General features: G+C 46.9%; 1 protein-coding gene across 17 annotated transcripts in view; it reads right to left on the bottom strand.

Moving 5' to 3' along the window:
• The window catches only part of LOC110514204 (LIM and calponin homology domains-containing protein 1), an 81,201-nt gene extending 57,908 nt beyond the window's left edge, over window positions 1-23,293 (bottom strand). For 5 of the 17 annotated variants that reach the window (XR_016484008.1, XM_090188465.1, XM_090188467.1 and 2 more), the window contains exons 1-13: window positions 22,755-23,279; window positions 11,192-11,262; window positions 10,926-10,995; window positions 9,501-9,607; window positions 6,890-6,920; window positions 6,215-6,325; window positions 4,798-4,928; window positions 4,394-4,464; window positions 3,586-3,775; window positions 2,928-3,179; window positions 2,134-2,469; window positions 1,169-1,432; window positions 667-927 (exon numbers count right to left, since the gene is read on the bottom strand). Coding sequence is in view for 13 of the 17 variants with exons in the window: in XM_090188465.1 (XP_090044591.1) it covers window positions 667-927; window positions 1,169-1,432; window positions 2,134-2,469; window positions 2,928-3,179; window positions 3,586-3,775; window positions 4,394-4,464; window positions 4,798-4,928; window positions 6,215-6,325; window positions 6,890-6,920; window positions 9,501-9,607; window positions 10,926-10,995; window positions 11,192-11,262; window positions 22,755-22,853 (1,994 nt within the window). In the remaining 4 variants the exon portion in view is untranslated. Of the gene's footprint in view, window positions 1-666; window positions 928-1,168; window positions 1,433-2,133; window positions 2,470-2,927; window positions 3,180-3,585; window positions 3,776-4,393; window positions 4,465-4,797; window positions 4,929-6,214; window positions 6,326-6,889; window positions 6,921-9,500; window positions 9,608-10,925; window positions 10,996-11,191; window positions 11,263-22,754 lie in introns of those variants that run through there. The other 12 variants (XM_090188478.1, XM_090188479.1, XM_090188480.1 and 9 more) reach the window with 6 other exon arrangements.
• Window positions 23,294-23,680: the final 387 nt, after the last annotated feature.

Here is a 23,680-nt window from a genome sequence, read left to right as displayed (position 1 = left end):
TGACACGATGACTCCTTGCTGTCCCCAGTCCACCTGGCCGTGCTGCTGCTCCAGTTTCAACTGTTCTGCCTTATTATTATTGGACCATGCTGGTCATTTATGAACATTTGAACATCTTGGCCATGTTCTGTTATAATCTCCACCCGGCACAGCCAGAAGAGGACTGGCCACCCCACATAGCCTGGTTCCTCTCTAGGTTTCTTCCTAGGTTTTGGCCTTTCTAGGGAGTTTTTCCTAGCCACCGTGCTTCTACACCTGCATTTGCTTGCTGTTTGGGGTTTTAGGCTGGGTTTCTGTACAGCACTTTGAGATATCAGCTGATGTACGAAGGGCTTTATAAATACATTTGATTTGATTTGATTTTGATTTGGTTCTGGTCTGGTTCTAGTCTGGTACTAGTCTGGTACTAGTCTGGTACTAGTCTGGTACTAGTTTGGTTCTAGTCTGGTTCTAGTCTGGTTCTAGTCTGATTGTAGCCTGGTTGGTTCTAACCTAAGGTGAGTTAAACCAGGCTTCCGTTTGTAGCAAACATGTTACTTTGTAAGTAGTCTGGTTCAACCCAGTTCAGCCAAGCCCAGAACAAGATCACACCAGTTCAGACCAGATCAGACCAGTTCAAACCAGATCAGGCCGGATGCAGCATGTCCTGTTCAGGGTCGTTCGTACCTATCCTGCTGCTCGGAGAGCTGGGAGCCCAGCGCGATGATCGGCATGGCAACGGTTGCCTTGGCCAGCAGTCGCCGTAACAACTGAGACTCCTCCCCTTCCCGGGAAGAGCTGATTGGCTGTTCCTCCAGCTCTGTCACGCCGCCAAAGGTCACAACCTTAGAACAACCTCGCATTGACCCCGTCGCCATAGAGATGATGTCAGGGGTTCCGGAACCTTTCTCCAGACATGCTTGACACACAGGGGAGGGGCTAGACTCACTACACACACACACACACACACACACACACACACACACACTAGGACTTTTTTCTCTCTCAGCAAACAGCAAGGTTTTCCTGGTTACGGTTGCTAAGCTAAAAACTCTCCTGACCCCATCCATGTGTGTGTGTGTGTGTGTGTGTGTGTGTGTGTGTGTGTGTGTGTGTGTGTGTGTGTGTGTGTGTGTGTGTGTGCGTGCGTGAATGTGTGTGTGTGTGTGTGTGTTTGTGTGTTAGACACCTGGGTTCAGACATCTTGAGTCTCTCCCATTTCTCCAGATCTGACTGGGTGATGGAGGCATGGACGAAGCTCATTGGTCCGTCTCTGTGAGATGGGCGTGACCTATTATGTCCCCTCCTTCTAGCGAGGTCATCTTTCGTCTTATTGGGTAATGGGACCTTAACACCTCTACCCTCCTCCTCCTCCTCTTCCTCTCGCTGGGAGGCTGGGCTAAGGAAGGGGTTGTCTCTGCGTGTGATGATGTCACACACTGCCTCTTTCGCACTAACCAATCACAGAGGAATACGCAGCAGCAACAACACACACGCAGAAACACAAACACACAGGGTGCGCAGAAAACACGGCATTGGAACGCACATTCACATGACCACAACAACAGCCAATGAGGAGAGAGAACAGGAAGGAAGGAGTCTGATGTCATAAACAGGAAGTCAAAGTAAGAAAGGAGAAACAGTATGAAAGGAATTCCACTCTCTATCCCCCACTCTCTCTCCCCCCTTCACTCCCTCCTCTCTCTCTCGCCCTCTCTCTCTCCCTCTCTCTCTCCGTCTCTCTCTCCCCTCCCTCCCCCTCCCTCTCTCTCTCCTTACCTGCTTCCCCCCTCTCCCCCTCTCTTTTCCTCCATCCATCCCTCCCTCTACTCCTTCCCACCTTGGTCCCTCCGTCCCCTCTCTCTCTCTGTCCCTCCCTCCCCTTCCTCCCTCCCTCTCTCTCTCTCTCTCTCTCTCTCTGTCCCTCCCTCCCCTTCCTCCCTCCCTCGCTCTCTCTCTCTCTCTGTCCCTCCCTCCCCTTCCTCCCTCCCTCTCTCTCTCTGTCCCTCCCTCCCCTTCCTCCCTCCCTCCCTCCCTCTCTCTCTCTGTCCCTCCCTCCCTCCCCTTCCTCTCTCTCCCTCCCTCCTCTCTTCCTCTCTCCCTCCCCTACCTCCCTCTCTCCCTGCTACTCCTCCTCCCCTTCCCCTCCCTAACCTTGTCTCCAGCTCCATCCTGTCCATCAGAGCAGTGTGTGAGGCTCGTCTGATGTCCTCCCAGAGTTCTCTGTCCCGTAGACTGCAGGCAGGTGGGGGGACGTACTGGTACGCTCTGGGAGCAGTGGGGGGGCGTGGGGCGCGTCGGGAGGCCAGGTCATCTCTACGGACGTCAGGAACCCTCCTCACCCCTCCTCCCGCCTCTTCACCCTCTGCCTCACCCTCAGAGTCAGAGTCCCACGCAGCCTTCTGGTTGGTCAGGAAGTCATTATGGCGACGCAGGATGATGTCAGGGGATGGTGACTTAACTTCCTGCTGCTCCAGACGGGGCGCCGGTCTGGAGACGGGGTTGGCATAGCAACGTTACAACTCCCATGATGCCATGCTGTGCGAAGTCCGTGCTGTTAGTGTCCGTCCAACACACACACACACAGCATTACACACGTACACACACACACAGCTCAAACACAGCAATTCTATTCAGCTCCACACATCATCCTACATCCATTCCAGTAACAGTTAGTTCTAGTTAAAGACCATCCATTCCAGTAACAGTTAGTTCTAGTTAAAGACCATCCATTCCAGTAACAGAGAGTTCTAGTTAAAGACCATCCATTCCAGTAACAGTTAGTTCTAGTTAAAGACCATCCATTCCAGTAACAGTTAGTTCTAGTTAAAGACCATCCATTCCAGTAACAGATAGTTCTAGTTAAAGACCACACGCCATAGGCCGACCACAGCGATGTCACAGCTTAGGCCACACGCCATAGGCCGACGCGCCACATGCCTGCTGACCTGCCGTAGCGAATCACAGCGGGCATAACTTTAATCCCCGCCTTCTCCAGCCTCTGCAGCCGCCGATGTTCTTCTACTTCCCATTTCAACACTTCCTCTTCCTGCCCAAGACCCCCCTCTTCCTCTTTAGGCTCCTCCCCATCTGGGGCCCATGTGACTGTCTTGTAGTTTCTGGAGCGGGGCCCTGGTGGTCTCTTAAAGGGACCTCCCCCCTCCCCCCCTCCTCCCTCCTCTAAGATGGGCTGAGGGAGACTGGGAGGAGAAGGAGGGAGTGGAAGGGAAGGGAGAGAGGGGAAGGGAAGGGCGGGAGAGAGGGAGTGTAGGAGGGAGGGGAAGGAGGGAGGAGGGAGGGAGTTAGGGTGTAAGGAGCAGGAGGGAAGGGAGCGAGGGAGGGAAGGAGGGGAGGGAGAGAGGGGAAGGAGGGAGGGGAAGCAGGGAAGGGAAGGAGGGAAGGAGGGAGGGGAAGGAGGGAGGGGAAGGAGGGAGGGGAAGGAGGGAAGGGAAGGAGGGAAGGAGGGAGGGGAAGGGGAAGGGGAGGGATCTTTAATAAGAGCATGTGTGTCTGTGTACGTCCCCTTGTGTGTGTGTGTCTGTGTGTGTATGTGTACCTGTGTGTGTGTATGTGTACTTACCTGTGTGTGTGTGTGTATGTGTGTACCTGCCGTGCTCTCCATCCTGGGGCCGTGATCTGCGTCTGGCGGTGGGAACGTAGGCAGAGACGTTCCGATTGGGCAGGAACTGGTTAAAGGGAACAAAGGTCCGTGATTCACCGGCCGACGTACGACGAGCTAACATGTCATCACGACGGACATCTGCCTTCCTGTTGGGGGCATCGCCGTCTGAGTCAACTGATGGAGGGGATAGAGGGAGACGAGAGGGAGGGAGAGACGAGAGGGAGGGAGACGAGAGGGAGGGAGGGAGAGAGAGACGAGAGGGAGGGAGGGAGAGAGAGACGAGAGGGAGGGAGAGACGAGAGGGAGGGAGAGACGAGAGGGAGGGAGGGAGACGCGAGGGAGGGAGAGACGAGAGGGAGGGAAACGAGAGGGAGGGAGAGACGAGAGGGAGGGAAACGAGAGGGAGGGAAACGAGAGAGAGGGAAACGAGAGGGAGGGAGAGAGAGACGAGAGGGAGGGAGAGAGAGACAAGAGGGAGGGAGAGAGAGACGAGAGGGAGGGAGGGAGAGACGAGAGGGAGGGAGAGAAAGACGAGAGGGAGAGAGAGAGAGACGAGAGGGAGGGAGAGAGAGAGGGGAAGAGACGAGAGGGAAAGAGAGAGACGAGAGGGAAAGAGGGAGAGAGAGAGGGAAAGAGGGAGAGAGAGAGAGCGTCATTAAAGGATCTAGCAGTAACATAAAAACTGTGTCTGCCATCATAGGAACCTTACCATCACTGTTGTGTGTGTGGTGTGTGTGGTGTGTGTGGTGTGGTGTGTGTGTGTGTGTGGGTGTGTCTTCGTAGGAACCTTACCATCACTGTTGCCATGGATGATGACATCGGGGGAGGGGCTAGTCTGGGAGCGCGAGCCAAAAGAATCCAGGCTGTCAATCAAATCAAACTTTATTTAAAGGACATTATCTGAGTTTCAGCTGTGTCTCAGAGTAATAAAGAACATTATCTGAGTTTCAGCTCTGTCTCAGAGTAATAAAGAACATTATCTGAGTTTCAGCTCTGTCTCAGAGTAATAAAGAACATTATCTGAGTTTCAGCTGTGTCTCAGAGTAATAAAGAACATTATCTGAGTTTCAGTCTCACTTTAATAACGGCGTGTGTGTCTGTGTGGTGTGTTTGTCTGTGTGTGTCTGTGTGGTGTGTTTGTCTGTGTGTGTCTGTGTGGTGTGTTTGTCTGTGTGTGTCTGTGTGGTGTGTGTCACCTGTCCAGGGAGTTGTCCCGTGTGTGTTGTCGGGGAGAGAGAGACTGACTCCGCTCTGAGTCCCAGCAGTCGTAACCACTGTCCCTCACACCTGGCCTTACACTGTCTGACCCAGACCTGTCCTCACTCAGCTACACACACACACCACAGAGGCACACACACACACAGACACAGACACACACACACCTTAGGGGGTAATGTTGCAGTAATGTAAGACAGAGAGAGAAAGATACAGACAGAGAGAGAGAGAGAGAAACAGAGAGAGAGAGAAACAGAGAGAGAGAGAGAAACAGAGAGAGAGAGAAACAGAGAGAGAGAGAGAAAGAGAAACAGGGAGAGAGAGAGAAACAGAGAGAAACAGAGAGAGAGAGAAACAGAGAGAGAGAGAGAAAGGGGAGGCAGGTAGCCTAGTGGTTAGAGTGTTGGGCCAGTAACCAAAAGGTTGCTAGACTGAATCCCTGAGCTGACAAGGTACAAATCTGTCGTTCTGCCCCTGAACAAGGCAGTTAACCCACTGTTCCCCGGTAGGCCGTCATTGTAAATAAGAATTTGTTCATAACTGACTTGCCGAGTTAAATAAAGGTTCAATAAAATAAACACAAATAAATGGGGGCATTGTCATCCTGAAACAGGAAAGGGCCTTCCCCAAACTGTTACCACAAAGTTGGGAGAACAGAATCATCTAGAATGTCATTGTATGCTGTAGCGTTAAGATTTCCCTTCACTGGACCTGAGGGGCCTGAACCATGAAAAACAGCCCCAGACCATTATTCCTCCTCCACCAAACGTTACAGTTGGCACTATGCATTGGGGCAGGTAGCGTTTTTCCTGGCATCCGCCAAACCCAGATCCGTCCGTTGGACTGCCAGATGTTGAAGCGAGAGAAAGCGTTTCCACTGCTCCAGAGTCCAACGGCGGCGAGCTTTACACCACTCCAGCCGACGCTTGGCATTGCGCATGAGGGTTTTAGGCCTGTGTGCGGCTGCCATGGAAACCCAGATCTTGCTCTGACGTTGCTTCCAGAGGCAGTTTGGAACTCAGCAGTGAGTGCTGTAACTGAGGACAGATGATTTTTTACGCCACATGCGCTTCCCGTTCTGTGAGCTTATGTGGTCTACCACTTCACGGACGAGCCGTTGTTGCTCCTAGACGCTTCATAATATTTGCTCCCTCAGCTTTGGGACACATATGGAGGGGGCAAGTGGATTATTTGGGATTCAGCCAGAGCGAGAGAGAGAAACAGAGAGAGAAACAGAGAGAGAGAGAGAGAGAGAAACAGAGAGAGGTGTATACCTGTTGTGTGTTCATAGTATTCCTGTATCTGTGGCATTCCAGAGTGTGTGTGTGTGCGTGTGCGTGTGCGTGTGCGCGCGCGTGTGTGTGTGTGGTACATGCATGTGTGTGTGTGTAGTCTTACCGTTCTCATGTGTGATCGCAGTCCCTCAAACTCTCTAAGGTTTAGGACAGGGCCGTCATAGGAGGGACACACACTGGATGCCTTCCCCAGCCAGAATATTGTAATCAATACCTAAATGGGGGGGGGGGGGGGGATGTTGTCAGAGAGAGAGAGAGAGGCAGACATGGCTCTCAAGAGAAGACAGGCTATGTGCACACCTTCCACAAAATGAGGTGGAAACTGAGCTGCACTTCCTATCCTCATGCCAAATGTATGACCATATTAGAGACACATATTTCCCTCAGATTACACAGACCCACAAGGAATTAGAAAACAAATCCAATTTTGATAAACTCCCATATCTACTGGGTGAAATTCTACAGTGTGACATCACAGTAGCAAGATTTGTGACCTGTTGCCATGAGAAAAGGTCAACCAGTGAAGAACAAACACCATTGTAAATACAACCCATATTGATGTTTATTTATTTTCCCTTTTTTACTTTAACTATTTGCACATCGTTACAACACTGTATACAGACATGATATGACATTTAAAATGTCTTTATTCTTTTGGAGCTTTTGTGAGTGTAATGTTTACTGTTCATTTTATTTTTGTTTATAATCTATTTCACTTGCTTTGGTAATGTTCACATATGTTTCGCATGCCAATAAAGCCCTTAAATTGAATACTTACATTCTTCAGTTTTCTACTGCATTCTGAGTCCCTGAAGAGAAAAGGAGAGGAGAGGTCACTTTCAGTCTGTCAACTCGGTACAACAAATGTATGGGGAGTTTGCACGCCAACGGACACCGTGCCTCACCTACTGAGGGACAACGGACACCGTGCCTCACCTACTGAGGGCCAACGGACACCTTGCCTCACCTACTGAGGGCCACCGGACACCGTGTCTCACCTACTGAGGGCCAACGGACACCGTGCCTCACCTACTGAGGGCCAACGGACACCGTGCCTCACCTACTGAGGGACAACGGACACCGTGCCTCACCTACTGAGGGCCAACGGACACCTTGCCTCACCTACTGAGGGCCAACGGACACCTTGCCTCACCTACTGAGGGACAACGGACACCGTGCCTCACCTACTGAGGGACAACGGACACCGTGACTTACCTACTGAGGGCCAACGGACACCGTGCCTCACCTACTGAGGGACAACGGACACCGTGCCTCACCTACTGAGGGACAACGGACACCGTGCCTCACCTACTGAGGGCCAACGGACACCTTGCCTCACCTACTGAGGGACAACGGACACCGTGCCTCACCTACTGAGGGACAACGGACACCGTGCCTCACCTACTGAGGGACAACGGACACCGTGCCTCACCTACTGAGGGACAACGGACACCGTGCCTCACCTACTAAGGGACAACGGACACCGTGCCTCACCTACTGAGGGACAACGGACACCGTGCCTCACCTACTGAGGGCCAACGGACACCGTGCCTCATCTACTAAGGGACAACGGACACCGTGCCTCACCTACTAAGGGACAACGGACACCGTGCCTCACCTACTGAGGGACAACGGACACCGTGCCTCACCTACTAAGGGACAACGGACACCGTGCCTCACCTACTGAGGGACAACGGACACCGTGCCTCACCTACTGAGGGCCAACGGACACCGTGCCTCATCTACTGAGGGACAACGGACACCGTGCCTCACCTACTGAGGGACAACGGACACCGTGCCTCACCTACTGAGGGACAACGGACACCGTGCCTCACCGGAAGCGGAATCATTATCCGTGTTTAGCTTCGCTAACTGAAGAGAAAAGGAGAGGAGAGGTCACTTTCAGTCTGTCAACTCGGTACAACAAATGTATGGGGAGTTTGCACGCCAACGGACACCGTGCCTCACCTACTGAGGGACAACGGACACCGTGCCTCACCTACTGAGGGCCAACGGACACCTTGCCTCACCTACTGAGGGCCACCGGACACCGTGTCTCACCTACTGAGGGCCAACGGACACCGTGCCTCACCTACTGAGGGCCAACGGACACCGTGCCTCACCTACTGAGGGACAACGGACACCGTGCCTCACCTACTGAGGGCCAACGGACACCTTGCCTCACCTACTGAGGGCCAACGGACACCTTGCCTCACCTACTGAGGGACAACGGACACCGTGCCTCACCTACTGAGGGACAACGGACACCGTGACTTACCTACTGAGGGCCAACGGACACCGTGCCTCACCTACTGAGGGACAACGGACACCGTGCCTCACCTACTGAGGGACAACGGACACCGTGCCTCACCTACTGAGGGACAACGGACACCGTGCCTCACCGGAAGCGGAATCATTATCCGTGTTTAGCTTCGCTAACTGGTTGTAAGTAAGATGACTAGAACGAGTTGACGAAGGTTGTTAGTTGGCCACAGTCATGTGGTTTCACCATGTCTTTGAGACGAAGGCTGTTAGCTGGGTTGGAGTTGACCACAGTCACGTGGTTTCATCATGTCTTTGAGACAAAGGCTGTTAGCTGGGTTGGAGTTGACCACAGTCATGTGGTTTCATCATGTCTTTGAGACGAAGGCTGTTAGCTGGGTTGGAGTTGACCACAGTCATGTGGTTTCATCATGTCTTTGAGACGAAGGCTGTTAGCTGGGTTGGAGTTGACCACAGTCATGTGGTTTCATCATGTCTTTGAGACGAAGGCTGTTAGCTGGGTTGGAGTTGACCACAGTCATGTGAATCACGTTGACTTGTATGTTTCGACTGGCTGAAAGCTCAGGCTGCCCTGGAACCAGCTCATGTGACCAAAGCTCTCGACAGAGAGTTCAGTTCTTGATAGGGAGAGGAGGGGTTTCTGAGGGATTTCTGGAGGACAGTTCAGGCCTTGATAGGGAGAGGAGGGGTTTCTGAGGGACAGTTCAGACCTTGATAGGGAGAGGAGGGTTTCTGGAGGATAGTTCAGGCCTTGATAGGGAGAGGAAGGGTTTCTGAGGGACAGTTCAGGCCTTGATAGGGAGAGGAGGGTTTCTGGAGGATAGTTCAGGCCTTGATAGGGAGAGGAAGGGTTTCTGGGGGATTTCTGGAGGACAGTTCAGGCCTTGATAGGGAGAGGAGGGGTTTCTGAGGGATTTCTGGAGGACAGTTCAGGCCTTGATAGGGAGAGGAAGGGTTTCTGAGGGACAGTTCAGGCCTTGATAGGGAGAGGAGGGGTTTCTGGGGGATTTCTGGAGGACAGTTCAGGCCTTGATAGGGGCCTAGTTATATACTGTATATATTTATATATACGCACGCACGCACACACGTTTCTCTCTCTCTCTAACCTGAGGTTGGCTTGTATGGAGGTGTCCTGAAGGTCTCCCGGATTAAACAGCTGGGAACCTTTCAGACCCAACTCCTCACAGCCTCTGAGGAACACTGACAGGTTATCCTGGGGATGGGGGGAGGAGGGAGAGGAATGAGGGGGAGGAGGGAGAGGAATGGGGAGGGAGGGGGAGGGAGGAGGGAGAGAGGGAAAGAGAGTAGAGGTTTAGTTTATTAGTAGCATTGCAGTAGTAGTGTAGCAGTATAGCAGTAGTATTGTAATAATATAGTAGTATAATACTGACCAGCCCAGCAATGGGCATAGGCAACACTATTAGTGCAATATTAATGCAATATTAGTGCAGTATTAGTGCAGCATTAGCATAGTATTAGTGTAGTATTAGTGCAGTATTGGTGTAGTATTAGTGTAGTATTAGTGGGGTATTAGTGTAGTAGTAGTGTAGTATTAGTGTGGTATTGGTGTAGTACTAGTGTAGTATTAGTGGGGTATTAGTGTAGTAGTAGTGTTGTATTTGTGTGGTATCAGTGTAGTACTAGTGTAGTATTAGCGCGGTATTAGTGCCGTATTAGTGCAGTATTAGTGCAGTATTAGTGCAGTAGTAGTGCAGCATTAGTGCAGTATTAGTGTAGTATTTGTGTAGTATTAGTGCAGTATTAGTGCAGTATTAGTGCAGTATTAGTGCAGTAGTAGTGCAGTAGTAGTGCAGCATTAGTGCAGTAGTAGTGTAGTCTAGTGTAGCATTAGCGCAATATCAGTGTAGTATTTGTGTAGTATTAGTGCAGTATTAGTGTAGTATTAGTGCAGTATTAGTGCAGTAGTAGTGCAGTAGTAGTGTAGCATTAGTGTAGTATTGGTGCAGTAGCCTGGTTCATTAGTATAGTACCAGAAGACTGGCCACTCTTCAGAGCCTGGTTCCTCTCTACCCAGTACAGCCTAGTTATTGGTTAGGTAACATTAGTATAGTACCAGAAGACTGGCCACTCTTCAGAGCCTGGTTCCTCTCTACCCAGTACAGCCTAGTTATTGGTTAGGTAACATTAGTATAGTACCAGAAGACTGGCCACTCTTCAGAGCCTGGTTCCTATCTAGGTTTGTTCTTAGGTTCCTGCCTTTCTAGGGAGTTTTTCCTAGCCTCCGTGCTTCTACACCTGCATTGCTTGCTGTTTGGGGTTTTAGGCTGGGTTTCTGTCCAGCCCTTTGAGACATCGGCTCCCCCTAGAGGCTTCTACACCTGCATTGCTTGCTGTTTGGGGGTTTTAGGCTGGGTTTCTGTCCAGCCCTTTGAGACATCGGCTCCCCCTAGAGGCTTCTACACCTGCATTGCTTGCTGTTTGGGATTTTAGGCTGGGTTTCTGTCCAGCACTTTGTGACATCAGCTGATGTAGAAAGGAGTTTCTAACCCATTTCATTTAGTGGTACTGACCAGTCCAGCGATGGGCGAGGGTAGTCTGTTGATCTTCTGGACCAAACCTGGTCTGATGGAACACAGTAACCTGGAAGAGACACACAGACAAATACTACACTACACTCAGTATGTATGTGTGTGTGTGTGTGTGTGTGTGTGTGTGTGTGTGTGTGTGTGTGTGTGTGTGTGTGTGTGTGTGTGTGTGTGTGTGTGTTTAATGAGAGACAGTGGAACAGCAGAGGATTGTGGGGATTTCAAAGGCGGAAGTGAGGTCACAGACTCACTCGCAGAGCAGGATCCCGTTCTCCAGGCCGCTCCGGAAGTCCTTCTCACCGAAACTTTTTCCCGTCACCTCCTGGGGAGAACACACATCATCACGGTTCTATAGAGGTTCTAACCAGGTTATAACAAGGTTCTAAAGAGGTTCTAGCCAGGTTCTAAAGAGTTTCTAAAGAGGTTCTAGCCAGGTTCTAGACAGGTTCTAAAGAGGTTCTAGCCAGGTTCTAGCCAGGTTCTAAAAAGGTTCAAACAAGGTTATAAAGAGGTTCTAACCAGGTTATAAAGAGGTTCTAACCAGGTTATAAAGAGGTTCTAACCAGGTTCTAGCAAGGTTCTAACCAGGTTCTAGCAAGGTTCTAACCAGCTTATAAAGAGGTTCTAACCAGGTTATAAAGATGTTCTAACCAGCTTAAAAGAGGTACTAAATAGGTTCTAGACAGGTTCTAAAAGGTTCTAAAGAGGTTCAAACAAGCTTATAAAGAGGTTCTAACCAGGTTATAAAGAGGTTCTAGCCAGGTTCTAAAAGGGTTCTAAAAAGGTTCTAAAGAGGTTCAAACAAGGTTCTAAAGAGGTTCTAACCAGGTTAAAAAAGGTTCTAACCAGGTTAAAAATGGTTCTAACCAGGTTGTAAAGAGGTTCTAACCAGGTTATAAAGAGGTTCTAACCAGGTTATAAAGAGGTTCTAAAGAGGTTCTAGCGAGGTTCTAGCGAGGTTCTAACCAGGTTATAAAGAGGTTCTAACCAGCTTAGAGGTACTAAAGAGGTTCTAGCCAGGTTCTAAAGAGGTTCAAACAAGGTTATAAAGAGGTTCTAACCAGGTTATAAAGAGGTTCTAGCCAGGTTCTAAAAAGGTTCTAAAGAGGTTCAAACCAGGTTATAAAGAGGTTCTAACCAGGTTAATAAAGAGGTTCTAACCAGGTTAATAAAGAGGTTCTAACCAGGTTATAAAGAGGTTCTAACCAGGTTATAAAGAGGTTCTAGCCAGGTTCTAAGATTCTAAAGAGGTTCAAACCAGGTTCTAAAGAGGTTCTAACCAGGTTCTAAAGAGGTTCAAACAAGGTTCTAAAGAGGTTCTAACCAGGTTATAAAGAGGTTCTAGCCAGGTTCTAAACAGGTTCTAAAGAGGTTCAAACCAGGTTATAAAGAGGTTCTAACCAGGTTATAAATAGGTTCTAACCAGGTTATAAAGAGGTTCTAACCAGGTTAATAAAGAGGTTCAAACCAGGTTAATAAAGAGGTTCAAACCAGGTTATAAAGAGGTTCTAACCAGGTTAATAAAAAGGTTCTAACCAGGTTATAAAGAGGTTCTAACCAGGTTTTAAAAGGGTTTAGCCAGGATCTACCCTGTCTTTTCTCTGTAAATGTACAGCATTATACTGGCACCAGAGTTGCCGGCATAACACTGTACATTTGCTTAACAGTATTGATGCTATAATTAAGCAATAAGGCACGAGGGGATGTGGAATATGGCTTAGGGCTGTTCTTGGGCACGACGCAACGTGGACTGCCTTGATACAGCCGTTAACCGTGGTATATTGGCCATATACCACAAACGCCCGAGGTGCCTTATTGCTATTATAAACTGGTTACCAACGTAATTAGAAAAGTAAAAATATGTTTTGTCAAACCGTGGTATACCACGGCTTTCAGTCAATCAGCATTCAGGGCTCCAACCACCCAATTTATCATGTATTTTACAGTAATATTTCCTTACTGTAAAAGCTGCCAACTCTGTTGCCAGTATAATGCTGTAAATTTACAGGGAAATTCTGTACATTTACAGGGAAATTTCAGGGAAATTCTTCCTGAAATCTAAATGTCAGAAAAACAATACATTTGTACATCAAATACATTTATTCAAATTGGTAACAACATTAACAACATATGAAACAAGTGAATTGACAGAAGTAACAACATTTAACACATATGTAATAAGAGCATCATTACAGTAATAATGTAGAGTGGAAGGGAAAGTGTTTTAACTACTTGGCAGACATGAAACAAATAGACAATCATAATATCAGTCAAAAATATCACATTCCCAGTTCATGCTACAAAACCAACTTCGTAAAGGGGTTTTAAAAATATGTTCTATTTGAGCCAAAAATCCATGACGTAGAATAAGACATTGTTGTAGTTGACTCAACCTTCCATAACAGAACACTGAGACATTGTTGTAGTTGACTCAACCTTCCATAACAGAACACTGAGACATTGTTGTAGTTGACACAACCTTCCATAACAGAACACTGAGACATTGTTGTAGTTGGCTCAACCTTCCATAACAGAACACTGAGACATTGTTGTAGTTGACACAACCTTCCATAACAGAACACTGAGACATTGTTGTAGTTGACACAACCTTCCATAACAGAACACTGAGACATTGTTGTAGTTGACACAACCTTCCATAACAGAACACTGAGACATTGTTGTAGTTGACTCAACCTTCCATAACAGAACACTGAGACATTGTTGTAGTTGACTCAACCTTCCATAACAGAACACTGAGACATTGTTGTAGTTGACACAACCTTCCATAACAGAACACTGAGACATTGTTGTAGTCGACTCAACCTTCCATAACAGAACACTGAGACATTGTTGTAGTTGACTCAACCTTCCATAACAGAACACTGAGACATTGTTGTAGTTGACACAACCTTCCATAACAGAACACTGAGACATTGTTGTAGTTGACTCAACCTTCCATAACAGAACACTGAGACATTGTTGTAGTTGACACAACCTTCCATAACAGAACACTGAGACATTGTTGTAGTTGACTCAACCTTCCATAACAGAACACTGAGACATTGTTGTAGTTGACTCAACCTTCCATAACAGAACACTGAGACATTGTTGTAGTTGACTCAACCTTCCATAACAGAACACTGAGACATTGTTGTAGTTGACTCAACCTTCCATAACAGAACACTGAGACATTGTTGTAGTTGACTCAACCTTCCATAACAGAACACTGAGACATTGTTGTAGTTGACTCAACCTTCCATAACAGAACACTGAGACATTGTTGTAGTTGACACAACCTTCCATAACAGAACACTGATACATTGTTGTAGTTGACTCAACCATCCATAACAGAACACTGAGACATTGTTGTAGTTGACTCAACCTTCCATAACAGAACACTGAGACATTGTTGTAGTTGACTCAACCTTCCATAACAGAACACTGAGACATTGTTGTAGTTGACACAACCTTCCATAACAGAACACTGAGACATTGTTGTAGTTGACTCAACCTTCCATAACAGAACACTGAGACATTGTTGTAGTTGACTCAACCATCCATAACAGAACACTGAGACAGCGAAACGCTCTGAATTTACAAACGACCCAGATCGCATTCTGACACACTGGAGGCAATTATGAACGCACCCTTAGTTGTCAATCAAATGTATTTGGCATCGATCGAATGTGAGGGCAGGCAAGTTCCCATTCAGTTGTCAAAGCGTGGGTTGGGACAAGCATGCATTGGTGGGTAAGCTCCGTCGTTTATCAGTCCAATTTTGACAGCCAACTAGCTGGAAAAGTTTGAGAGGGTTTACCTAATGTTCCTTTGTTAGATATGAGTTCATCTTGTTCTGGCTAGCATAAGTTGTTGATCTGGTTGTTGTTGATGTGTATAACTGAGGGAGCGAGAGCCTGCCTTTTCATGGTTGTTTAATCAATAGGACTGTAAAGTTCCCTAATGTATGAGGACTCCCGTTGTGTTTTTAAATATTTACAGAAATCTATTCAGGTGTATTTTGTGTCTTTTGGTGAATGTGTTCTAATGATCTGAAGTCACGCTGTTGTTACTGCCTGTAAACACACAGTCCAGTTCATAGTGAATGATGGCAGGCCCTACTGCCTGTAAACACACAGTCCAGTTCATAGTGAATGATGGCAGGCCCTACTGCCTGTAAACACACAGTCCAGTTCATAGTGAATGATGACAGGCCCTACTGCCTGTAAACACACAGTCCAGTTCATAGTGAATGATGGCAGGCCCTACTCCCTGTAAACACACAGTCCAGTTCATAGTGAATAATGGCAGGCCCTACTGCCTGTAAACACACAGTCCAGTTCATAGTGAATGATGGCAGGCCCTACTCCCTGTAAACACACAGTCCAGTTCATAGTGAATGATGGCAGGCCCTACTGCCTGTAAACACACAGTCCAGTTCATAGTGAATGATGGCAGGCCCAGTCTACCAACGATAGACACTATTCTACTGACTCAACATCCAACGATAGACACTATTCTACTAACTCAACATCAGGTTATTAACCCAGTCTACCAACTGGATCTGTAGTGACGCCTGAACACTGCGATGCGGTGCCTTAGTCCGCGGCGCGACGAGGGAGGCCCAATCAAACATTATTTCATATAATCATTTTCTATAATCTATATTAATCAAATGTATAATTATTGTACGGACTCTCTCTGCATCTAACTCTCCAGATTACACACATACACACACCCACAGAGATATTGCAGTTGGACATCTGAAGCAATTAATCCCTGCAAGGACAGCTGTGACATCTGGCATGTAAAAAACACGCACGCACACACACACACACACACACACACACGTCAGAGGTATCTCTGTTCTAGAACACACGTCAGAGGTATATCTGTTCTAGAACACACATTTCTATGTGGCCGCTGTGCCATGCAGGGGGCGGGGCCTCGAGGAGACAAACTAACCTGAAAGGCTACTGCTGTTATGTTTCCTTGGACACCAATGTCACACACACACAGACAGACACACACACGCACGAAAGAGAGGCAGCCTTACCAGTCATAAATAACTAGAGAATTAAGAAGAGAGAGACAGAAAGAGAGACAGATTGAGAGAGACAGGTGGAGAGAGAGAGATAGATGAGAGAGAGAGAAAGGGAGAGAAAGACAGACGCACATACTATCTGATCCTGGAATATACCAGATCTGAGGTCATCTGTCTTTGGCCTAATGAGCAGGAACCTGGACTTCACCAAAGAAATCAGAAATATAGACATTGTCATCCTACAAGAAACATGGTATAGAGGAGATGGACCCACTGGTTGTCCTCTAGGTTACAGAGAGCTGGTAGTCCCATCCACCAAACTAGCAGGTGGGTGGTATAGAGGAGATGGACCCACTGGTTGTCCTCTAGGTTACAGAGAGCTGGTAGTCCCATCCACCACACTACCAGGTATAGAGGAGATGGACCCACTGGTTGCCCTCTAGGTTACAGAGAGCTGGTAGTCCCATCCACCAAACTAGCAGGTGGGTGGTATAGAGGAGATGGACCCACTGGTTGTCCTCTAGGTTACAGAGAGCTGGTAGTCCCATCCACCAAACTACCAGGTGGGTGGTATAGAGGAGATGGACCCACTGGTTGTCCTCTAGGTTACAGAGAGCTGGTAGTCCCATCCACCAAACTACCAGGTGGGTGGTATAGAGGAGATGGACCCACTGGTTACCCTCTAGGTTACAGAGAGCTGGTAGTCCCATCCACCACACTACCAGGTGGGTGGTATAGAGGAGAGGGACCCACTGGTTGTCCTCTAGGTTACAGAGAGCTGGTAGTCCCATCCACCACACTACCAGGTGTGAAACAGGGAAGAGACTCAGGGGGTATGCTAATTTGGTATTGAGCAGACCTAACCCACTCTATTAAATTAGTCAAAATAGGAAAATTTTACCTCTGGCTATAAATTAAAAAGGAAATGATCTCAACAGAGATAAATGTCCTCCTGTGTGCTACCTACAGTTGAAGTCAGAAGTTTACATTCACTTAGTTTGGAGTCATTAAAACTCATTTTTCTTGTTAACAAACTATAGTTTTGGCAAGTCGGTTAGGACATCTACTTGTGCATGACACAAGTCATTTTTCCAACAATTGTTTACAGACAGATTATAATTCACTGTGTCACAATTCCAGTGGGTCAGAAGTTTACATACACTAAGTTTACTCTGCCTTTAATAAACAGCATGGAAAATTCCAGAAAATGATTTCATGCCTTTAGAAGCTTCCGATAGGCTAATTGACATAATTTGAGTCAATTGGAGGTGTACCTGTGGATGTATTTAAAGGCCTTAAAACTCAGTGCCTCTTTGCTTGACATCATGGGACAATCAAAATAAATCAACCAAGACCTCAGAAAATAAATTGTAGACCTCGACAAGTCTGGTTCATCCTTGGGAGCAATTTCCAAACGCCTGAAGGAACCACGTTCATCTGTACAAACAATAGTACGCAAGTATAAACACCATGGGACAGCACAGCCGTCATACCGCTCAGGAAGGAGACGTGTTCTGTCTCCTAGAGAGGAACGTACTTTGGTGCGAAAAGTGCAAATCAATCCCAGAACAACAGCAAAGGACCTTGTGAAGATGCTGGAGGAAACAGGAAGAAGCCACTGCTCCAAAACCGCCATAAAAAAGCCAGACTACGGTTTGCAACTGCACATGGGGACGAAGATCGTACTTTTTGGAGAAATGTCCTCTGGTCTGATGAATCAAAAATAGAACTGTTTGGCCATAATGACCATCGTTATGTTTGGAGGAAATAGGGGGAGGCTTGCAAGCTGAAGAACACCATCCCAAACGTGAAACACGGGGGTGCCAGCATCATGTTGTGGGGGTAGCAGCATCATGTTGTGGAGGTGCTTTGCTGCAGGAGGGACTGGTGCACTTCACAAAATAGATGGCATGAGGTAGGAAAATGATGTAGCAACATCTCAAGACATCAGTCAGGAAGTTAAAGCTTGGTCGCATTAAAAAATTATTATATTATTATTATTTCACCTTTATTTAACCAGGTAGGCTAGTTGAGAACACCTTTATTTAACCAGGTAGGCTAGTTGAGAACACCTTTATTTAACCAGGTAGACTAGTTGAGAACACCTTTATCTAACCAGGTAGGCTAGTTGAGAACACCTTTATTTAACCAGGTAGGCTAGTTGAGAACAAGTTCTCATTTGCAACTGCGACCTGGCCAAGATAAAGCGTAGCAATTCGACACAAACAACAACACAGAGTTACACATGGAATAAACAAAACATACAGTCAATAATACAGTAGAACAAAAGAAAACAAAAAGTCTATATACAGTGAGTGCAAATGAGGTAAGTTAAGGAAATAAATAGGCCATGGTGGCGAAGTAATTACAACATAACAATTAAACACTGGAATGGTAGATCGGCAGAAGATGAATGTGCAGGTAGAGATACTGGGGTTAAAAGGAGCTAAATAAATAAATAAATACAGTATGGGGATGAGGTAGGTAGATAGATGGGCTGTTTACAGATGGGCTATGTACAGGTGCAGTGATCTGTAAAATGCTCTGACAGCTGGTGCTTAAAGCTAGTGAGGGAGATGTGAGTCTCCAGCTTCAGAGATTTTTGCAATTCGTTCCAGTCATGGGCAGCAGAGAACTGGAAGGAAAGACGACCAAAGGAGGAATTGGCTTTGGGGGTGACCAGTGAGATATACCTGCTGGAGCGCGTGCTACGAGTGGGTGCTGCTATGGTGACCAGTGAACTGAGATAAGGCGGGTCTTTACCTAGCAGAGACTTGTAGATAACCTGTAGCCAGTGGGTTTGACGACGAGTATGAAGCGAGGACCAACCAACGAGAGCGTACAGGTCGCAGTGGTGAGTAGTATATGGGACTTTGGTGACAAAACGGATGGCACTGTAATAGACTGCATCCAGTTTGCTGAGTAGAGTGTTGGAGGATATTTTATAGATGACATCACCGAAGTCGAGGATCGGTAGGATGGTCAGTTTTACGAGGGTATGTTTGGCAGCATGAGTGAAGGATGCTTTGTTGCGATATAGGAAGCCGATTCTAGTTTTAATTTTGGATTGGAGATGCTTAATGTGAGTCTGGAAGGAGAGTTTACAGTCTAACCAGACACCCAGGTATTTGTAGTTGTCCACGTATTCTAAGTCAGAGCCGTCCAGAGTAGTGATGCTGGACGGGCGAGCAGGTGCGGGCAGCGATCGGTTGAAAAGCATGCATTTAGTTTTACTTGCGTTTAAGAGCAGTTGGAGGCCACGGAAGGAGAGTTGTATGGCATTGAAGCTTGTCTGGAGGTTAGTTAACACAGTGTCTAAGGAGGGGCCAGAAGTAAACAGAATGGTGTCGTCTGCGTAGAGGTGGATCAGAGAATCACCAGCAGCAAGAGCAACATCATTGATGTATATAGAAAAGAGAGTCGGACCGAGAATTGAACCCTGTGGCACACCCATAGAGACTGTCAGGGGTCCAGACAACAGGCCCTCCGATTTGACACACTGAACTCTATCAGAGAAGTAGTTGGTAAACCAGGCGAGGCAATCATTTGAGAAACCAAGGCTGTCGAGTCTGCCAATAAGAATGTTGTGATTGACAGAGTCGAAAGCCTTGGCCAGGTCGATGAATACGGCTGCACAGTAATGTTTTTTTTAATTTTTAATTTTTTTATTTCACCTTTATTTAACCAGGTAGGCTAGTTGAGAACAAGTTCTCATTTGCAACTGCGACCTGGCCAAGATAAGGCATAGCAGTGTGAACAGACAACACAGAGTTACACATGGAGTAAACAATTAACAAGTCAATAACACAGTAGAAAAAAAGGGGAGTCTATATATACATTGTGTGCAAAAGGCATGAGAAGGTAGGCAAATAATTACAATTATGCAGATTAACACTGGAGTGATAAATGATCAGATGGTTATGTACAGGTAGAGATATTGGTGTGCAAAAGAGCAGAAAAATAAATAAATAAAAACAGTATGGGGATGAGGTAGGTGAAAATGGGTGGGCTATTTACCAATAGACTATGTACAGCTGCAGCGATCGGTTAGCTGCTCAGATAGCAGATGTTTGAAGTTGGTGAGGGAGATAAAAAAGTCTCCAACTTCAGCGATTTTTGCAATTCGTTCCAGTCACAGGCAGCAGAGAACTGGAACGAAAGGCGGCCAAATGAGGTGTTGGCTTTAGGGATGATCAGTGAGATACACCTGCTGGAGCGCGTGCTATGGATGGGTGTTGCCATCGTAACCAGTGAACTGAGATAAGGCGGAGCTTTACCTAGCATGGACTTGTAGATGACCTGGAGCCAGTGGGTCTGGCGACGAATATGTAGCGAGGGCCAGCCGACTAGAGCATACAAGTCGCAGTGGTGGGTGGTATAAGGTGCTTTAGTGACAAAACGGATGGCACTGTGATAAACTGCATCCAGTTTGCTGAGTAGAGTGTTGGAAGCAATTTTGTAGATGACATCGCCGAAGTCGAGGATCGGTAGGATAGTCAGTTTTACTAGGGTAAGTTTGGCGGCGTGAGTGAAGGAGGCTTTGTTGCGGAATAGAAAGCCGACTCTTGATTTGATTTTCGATTGGAGATGTTTGATATGGGTCTGGAAGGAGAGTTTAGAGTCTAGCCAGACACCTAGGTACTTATAGATGTCCACATATTCAAGGTCGGAACCATCCAGGGTGGTGATGCTGGTCATGTCTCTTATCGATGGCGGTTATGATGTCGTTTAGAACCTTGAGCCTAATTTCGAAGGCCCAAATGGACAATGACCCCAAGCATACTTCCAAAGTTGTGGCAAAATGGCTTAAAGACAACAAAGTCAAGGTATTTGAGTGGCCATCACAAAGCCCTGACCTCAATCCCATAGAAAATGTGTGGGCAGAACTGAAAAAGCGTGTGCGAGCAAGAAGGCCTACAAATCTGACTCAGTTACACCTGCTCTGTCAGGAGGAATGGGCCAAAATTCACCCAACTTATTGTGGGAAGCTTGTGGAAAGCTACCCGAAACATTTGACCCAAGTTAAAAAAATTTAAAGGCAATGCTACCAAATACTAATTGAGTGTATGTAAACTTCTGACCCACTGGGAATGTGATGAAAGAAATAAAAGCTGAAATAAATAATTATCTCTACTATTATTCTGACATTTCACATTCTTAAAATAAAGTGGTGATCCTAACTGACCTAAGAAAATATATTGTTTACTTGGACTAAATGTCAGGAATTGGGAAAAACAGAGTTTAAATGTATTTGGCTGAGGTGTGTGTGTGTGTGTGTGAAGGTGGTGATTGACAAGATACCAAAGATACCATCATCATCCTCATGATCTCTGGTTGAGACAGGAAGTGTTGAACTAGCTGACTTCACTCAGTCGCTGTCCACAAATCAGATTTCACTCAGTCGCTGTCCACCAATCAGATGGTGGAAAACAGGTTACCATGTAGATCTACTCATAATAACAAGACCCCCCCCCCGACACACACAGAAGTCCCTGAAACGACATGATTGATTGTAAACATCACAGAGAGAGCCATGTGCGTGAATACTAGTCCACATTTTCACTGCCATGGCTACCATCCGGAATCTCCTGGCTCTCGCCTGCGGGAGGCGGGGTTCTGGTGCATGCGCTCAGGGGGAACGGGTTTCTCTCTCCAGGTGTCTTCAGACAAACCAAACATGGCCACCGAGAGGAACGGAGAGATACTATTCTAGTAAGTTCCATCCCTTACTAGATAATATTCTCTTAGTTTCACTCAAACACACACACACTTCATCACGCAGCAGTAATGTCCCACATTGAGCCTTCTAGTCAAGTTGTAACCGGACACCCTGCGAGACAACAGGTGACAGGGCAGTACATTTATAGGCTATCCCCTCAGTCCCAGGTCTCCAGTCCAGAACCCCCTACAGCAATATAACATTTATAGGCTATCCCCTCAGTCCCAGGTCTCAGTCCAGAACCCCCTACAGCAATATAACATTTATAGGCTATCCCCTCAGTCCCAGGTCTCCAGTCCAGAACCCCCTACAGCAATATAACATTTATAGGCTATCCCCTCAGTCCCAGGTCTCCAGTCCAGAACCCCCTACAGCAATATAACATTTATAGGCTATCCCCTCAGTCCCAGGTCTCCAGTCGAGAACCCCCTACAGCAATATAACATTTATAGGCTATCCCCTCAGTCCCAGGTCTCCAGTCCAGAACCCCCTACTGTAATATAACATTTATAGGCTATCCCCTCAGTCCCAGGTCTAAAGTCAAGAACCTCCTACAGCAATATAACATTTTTAACCCCGGTGTCTAGAACCCCCTACTGTAATATAACATTTATAACCCCGGTCTCTAGAACCCCCTACTGTAATATAACATTTATAACCCCCTACTGTAATATAACATTTATAACCCCCTACTGTAATATAACATTTATAACCCCGGTCTCTAGAACCCCCTACTGTAATATAACATTTATAACCCCCTACTGTAATATAACATTTATAACCCCGGTCTCTAGAACCCCCTACTGTAATATAACATTTATAACCCCGGTCTCTAGAACCCCCTACTGTAATATAACATTTATAACCCCCTACTGTAATATAACATTTATAACCCCGGTCTCCAGAACCCCCTACTGTAATATAACATTTATAACCCCCTACTGTAATATAACATTTATAACCCCTACTGTAATATAATATTTATAACCCCCTACTGTAATATAACATTTATAACCCCGGTAATAACCCCTGTTTATATACACAGACATCTCACCTCGATCCACTTCTGCGCCTCTCTGAATGCAGGCTCGGGATGTCTCAGTTTGTCCAGGGGAACGTGAGGTTCCTCGCGCTCAGTCCCGGTGCTGGCCATCTCTGATAACGGCTTCAGTAGGCTATGGTGCGTTCGTGGGGTTTAAATATCCTTTCTCCGTTAAGAAAAGCTCGGCAATGTCGTCCCTTAATTCCTACCGGACAGCTGGGCTTGTTATTCCACCGGTTAAGGCTCACGGAGGGCCTGTATCTGTTATATCCGTTATTCTACCAGGATTCTCCGTAACTCGGCGTGAGCGTCTCCCGGTTGGGCTGTAGAGGGAAATGATATATCGTGACTCCCCACACTGCAACAAGAAACCAACCGGACACTAAAAATAACCTCCAACCGGCCAGGCGCGAGACAGACGCCAAGCAGCCGGTCCTGGTGCCCGCAGGACGGGGAGGATAGAAGAATGTTGGAGGGGGGGGAGGTTGGGGCGGTGTGTGTATTTTACAAACGGTGGCGTTATAATTCCGGTCAGCTGGCGAGACAACGTGACGCTGCTGCCACCGAGCGCCAGAGAAGTAGAAAGGTCGCGTTGATTCACCGCGTCTGTAAGCACGGCGACGCGCTGCCGCACCGCGTCTGTAACCACGGCGACGCGCTCCAAGCTCTGATCTGGACAAATTCCGTCCGACGACCACAGCGATAACTTTGGACTTCTGTTATTTCATGAATTTTTTTCTCAACAAGTTTTTTTAATTGATTTTTACAAACAGATTAAGTCATATAAATACAAATCTGTTTTCACATCAATACATGGATTCATTATTAGGCTACTTAACATGATTTACATATTTAATAATGTCCATGGAAGTTTTTTTAGAGACAAAATTTATTTTTAATTCAATTTAGATTTGTTTAAAAATAATGTTCTAAAGGGT

The sequence above is a fragment of the Oncorhynchus mykiss genome, chromosome 10, assembly GCF_057628025.1.
Source record: "Oncorhynchus mykiss isolate SJ-2025 chromosome 10, ASM5762802v1, whole genome shotgun sequence".
Classification (NCBI taxonomy): domain Eukaryota; kingdom Metazoa; phylum Chordata; class Actinopteri; order Salmoniformes; family Salmonidae; genus Oncorhynchus; species Oncorhynchus mykiss.
The sequence above is the reverse complement of the archived record's forward strand: the minus strand, read 5'-3'. Positions and strand labels throughout refer to the sequence as shown.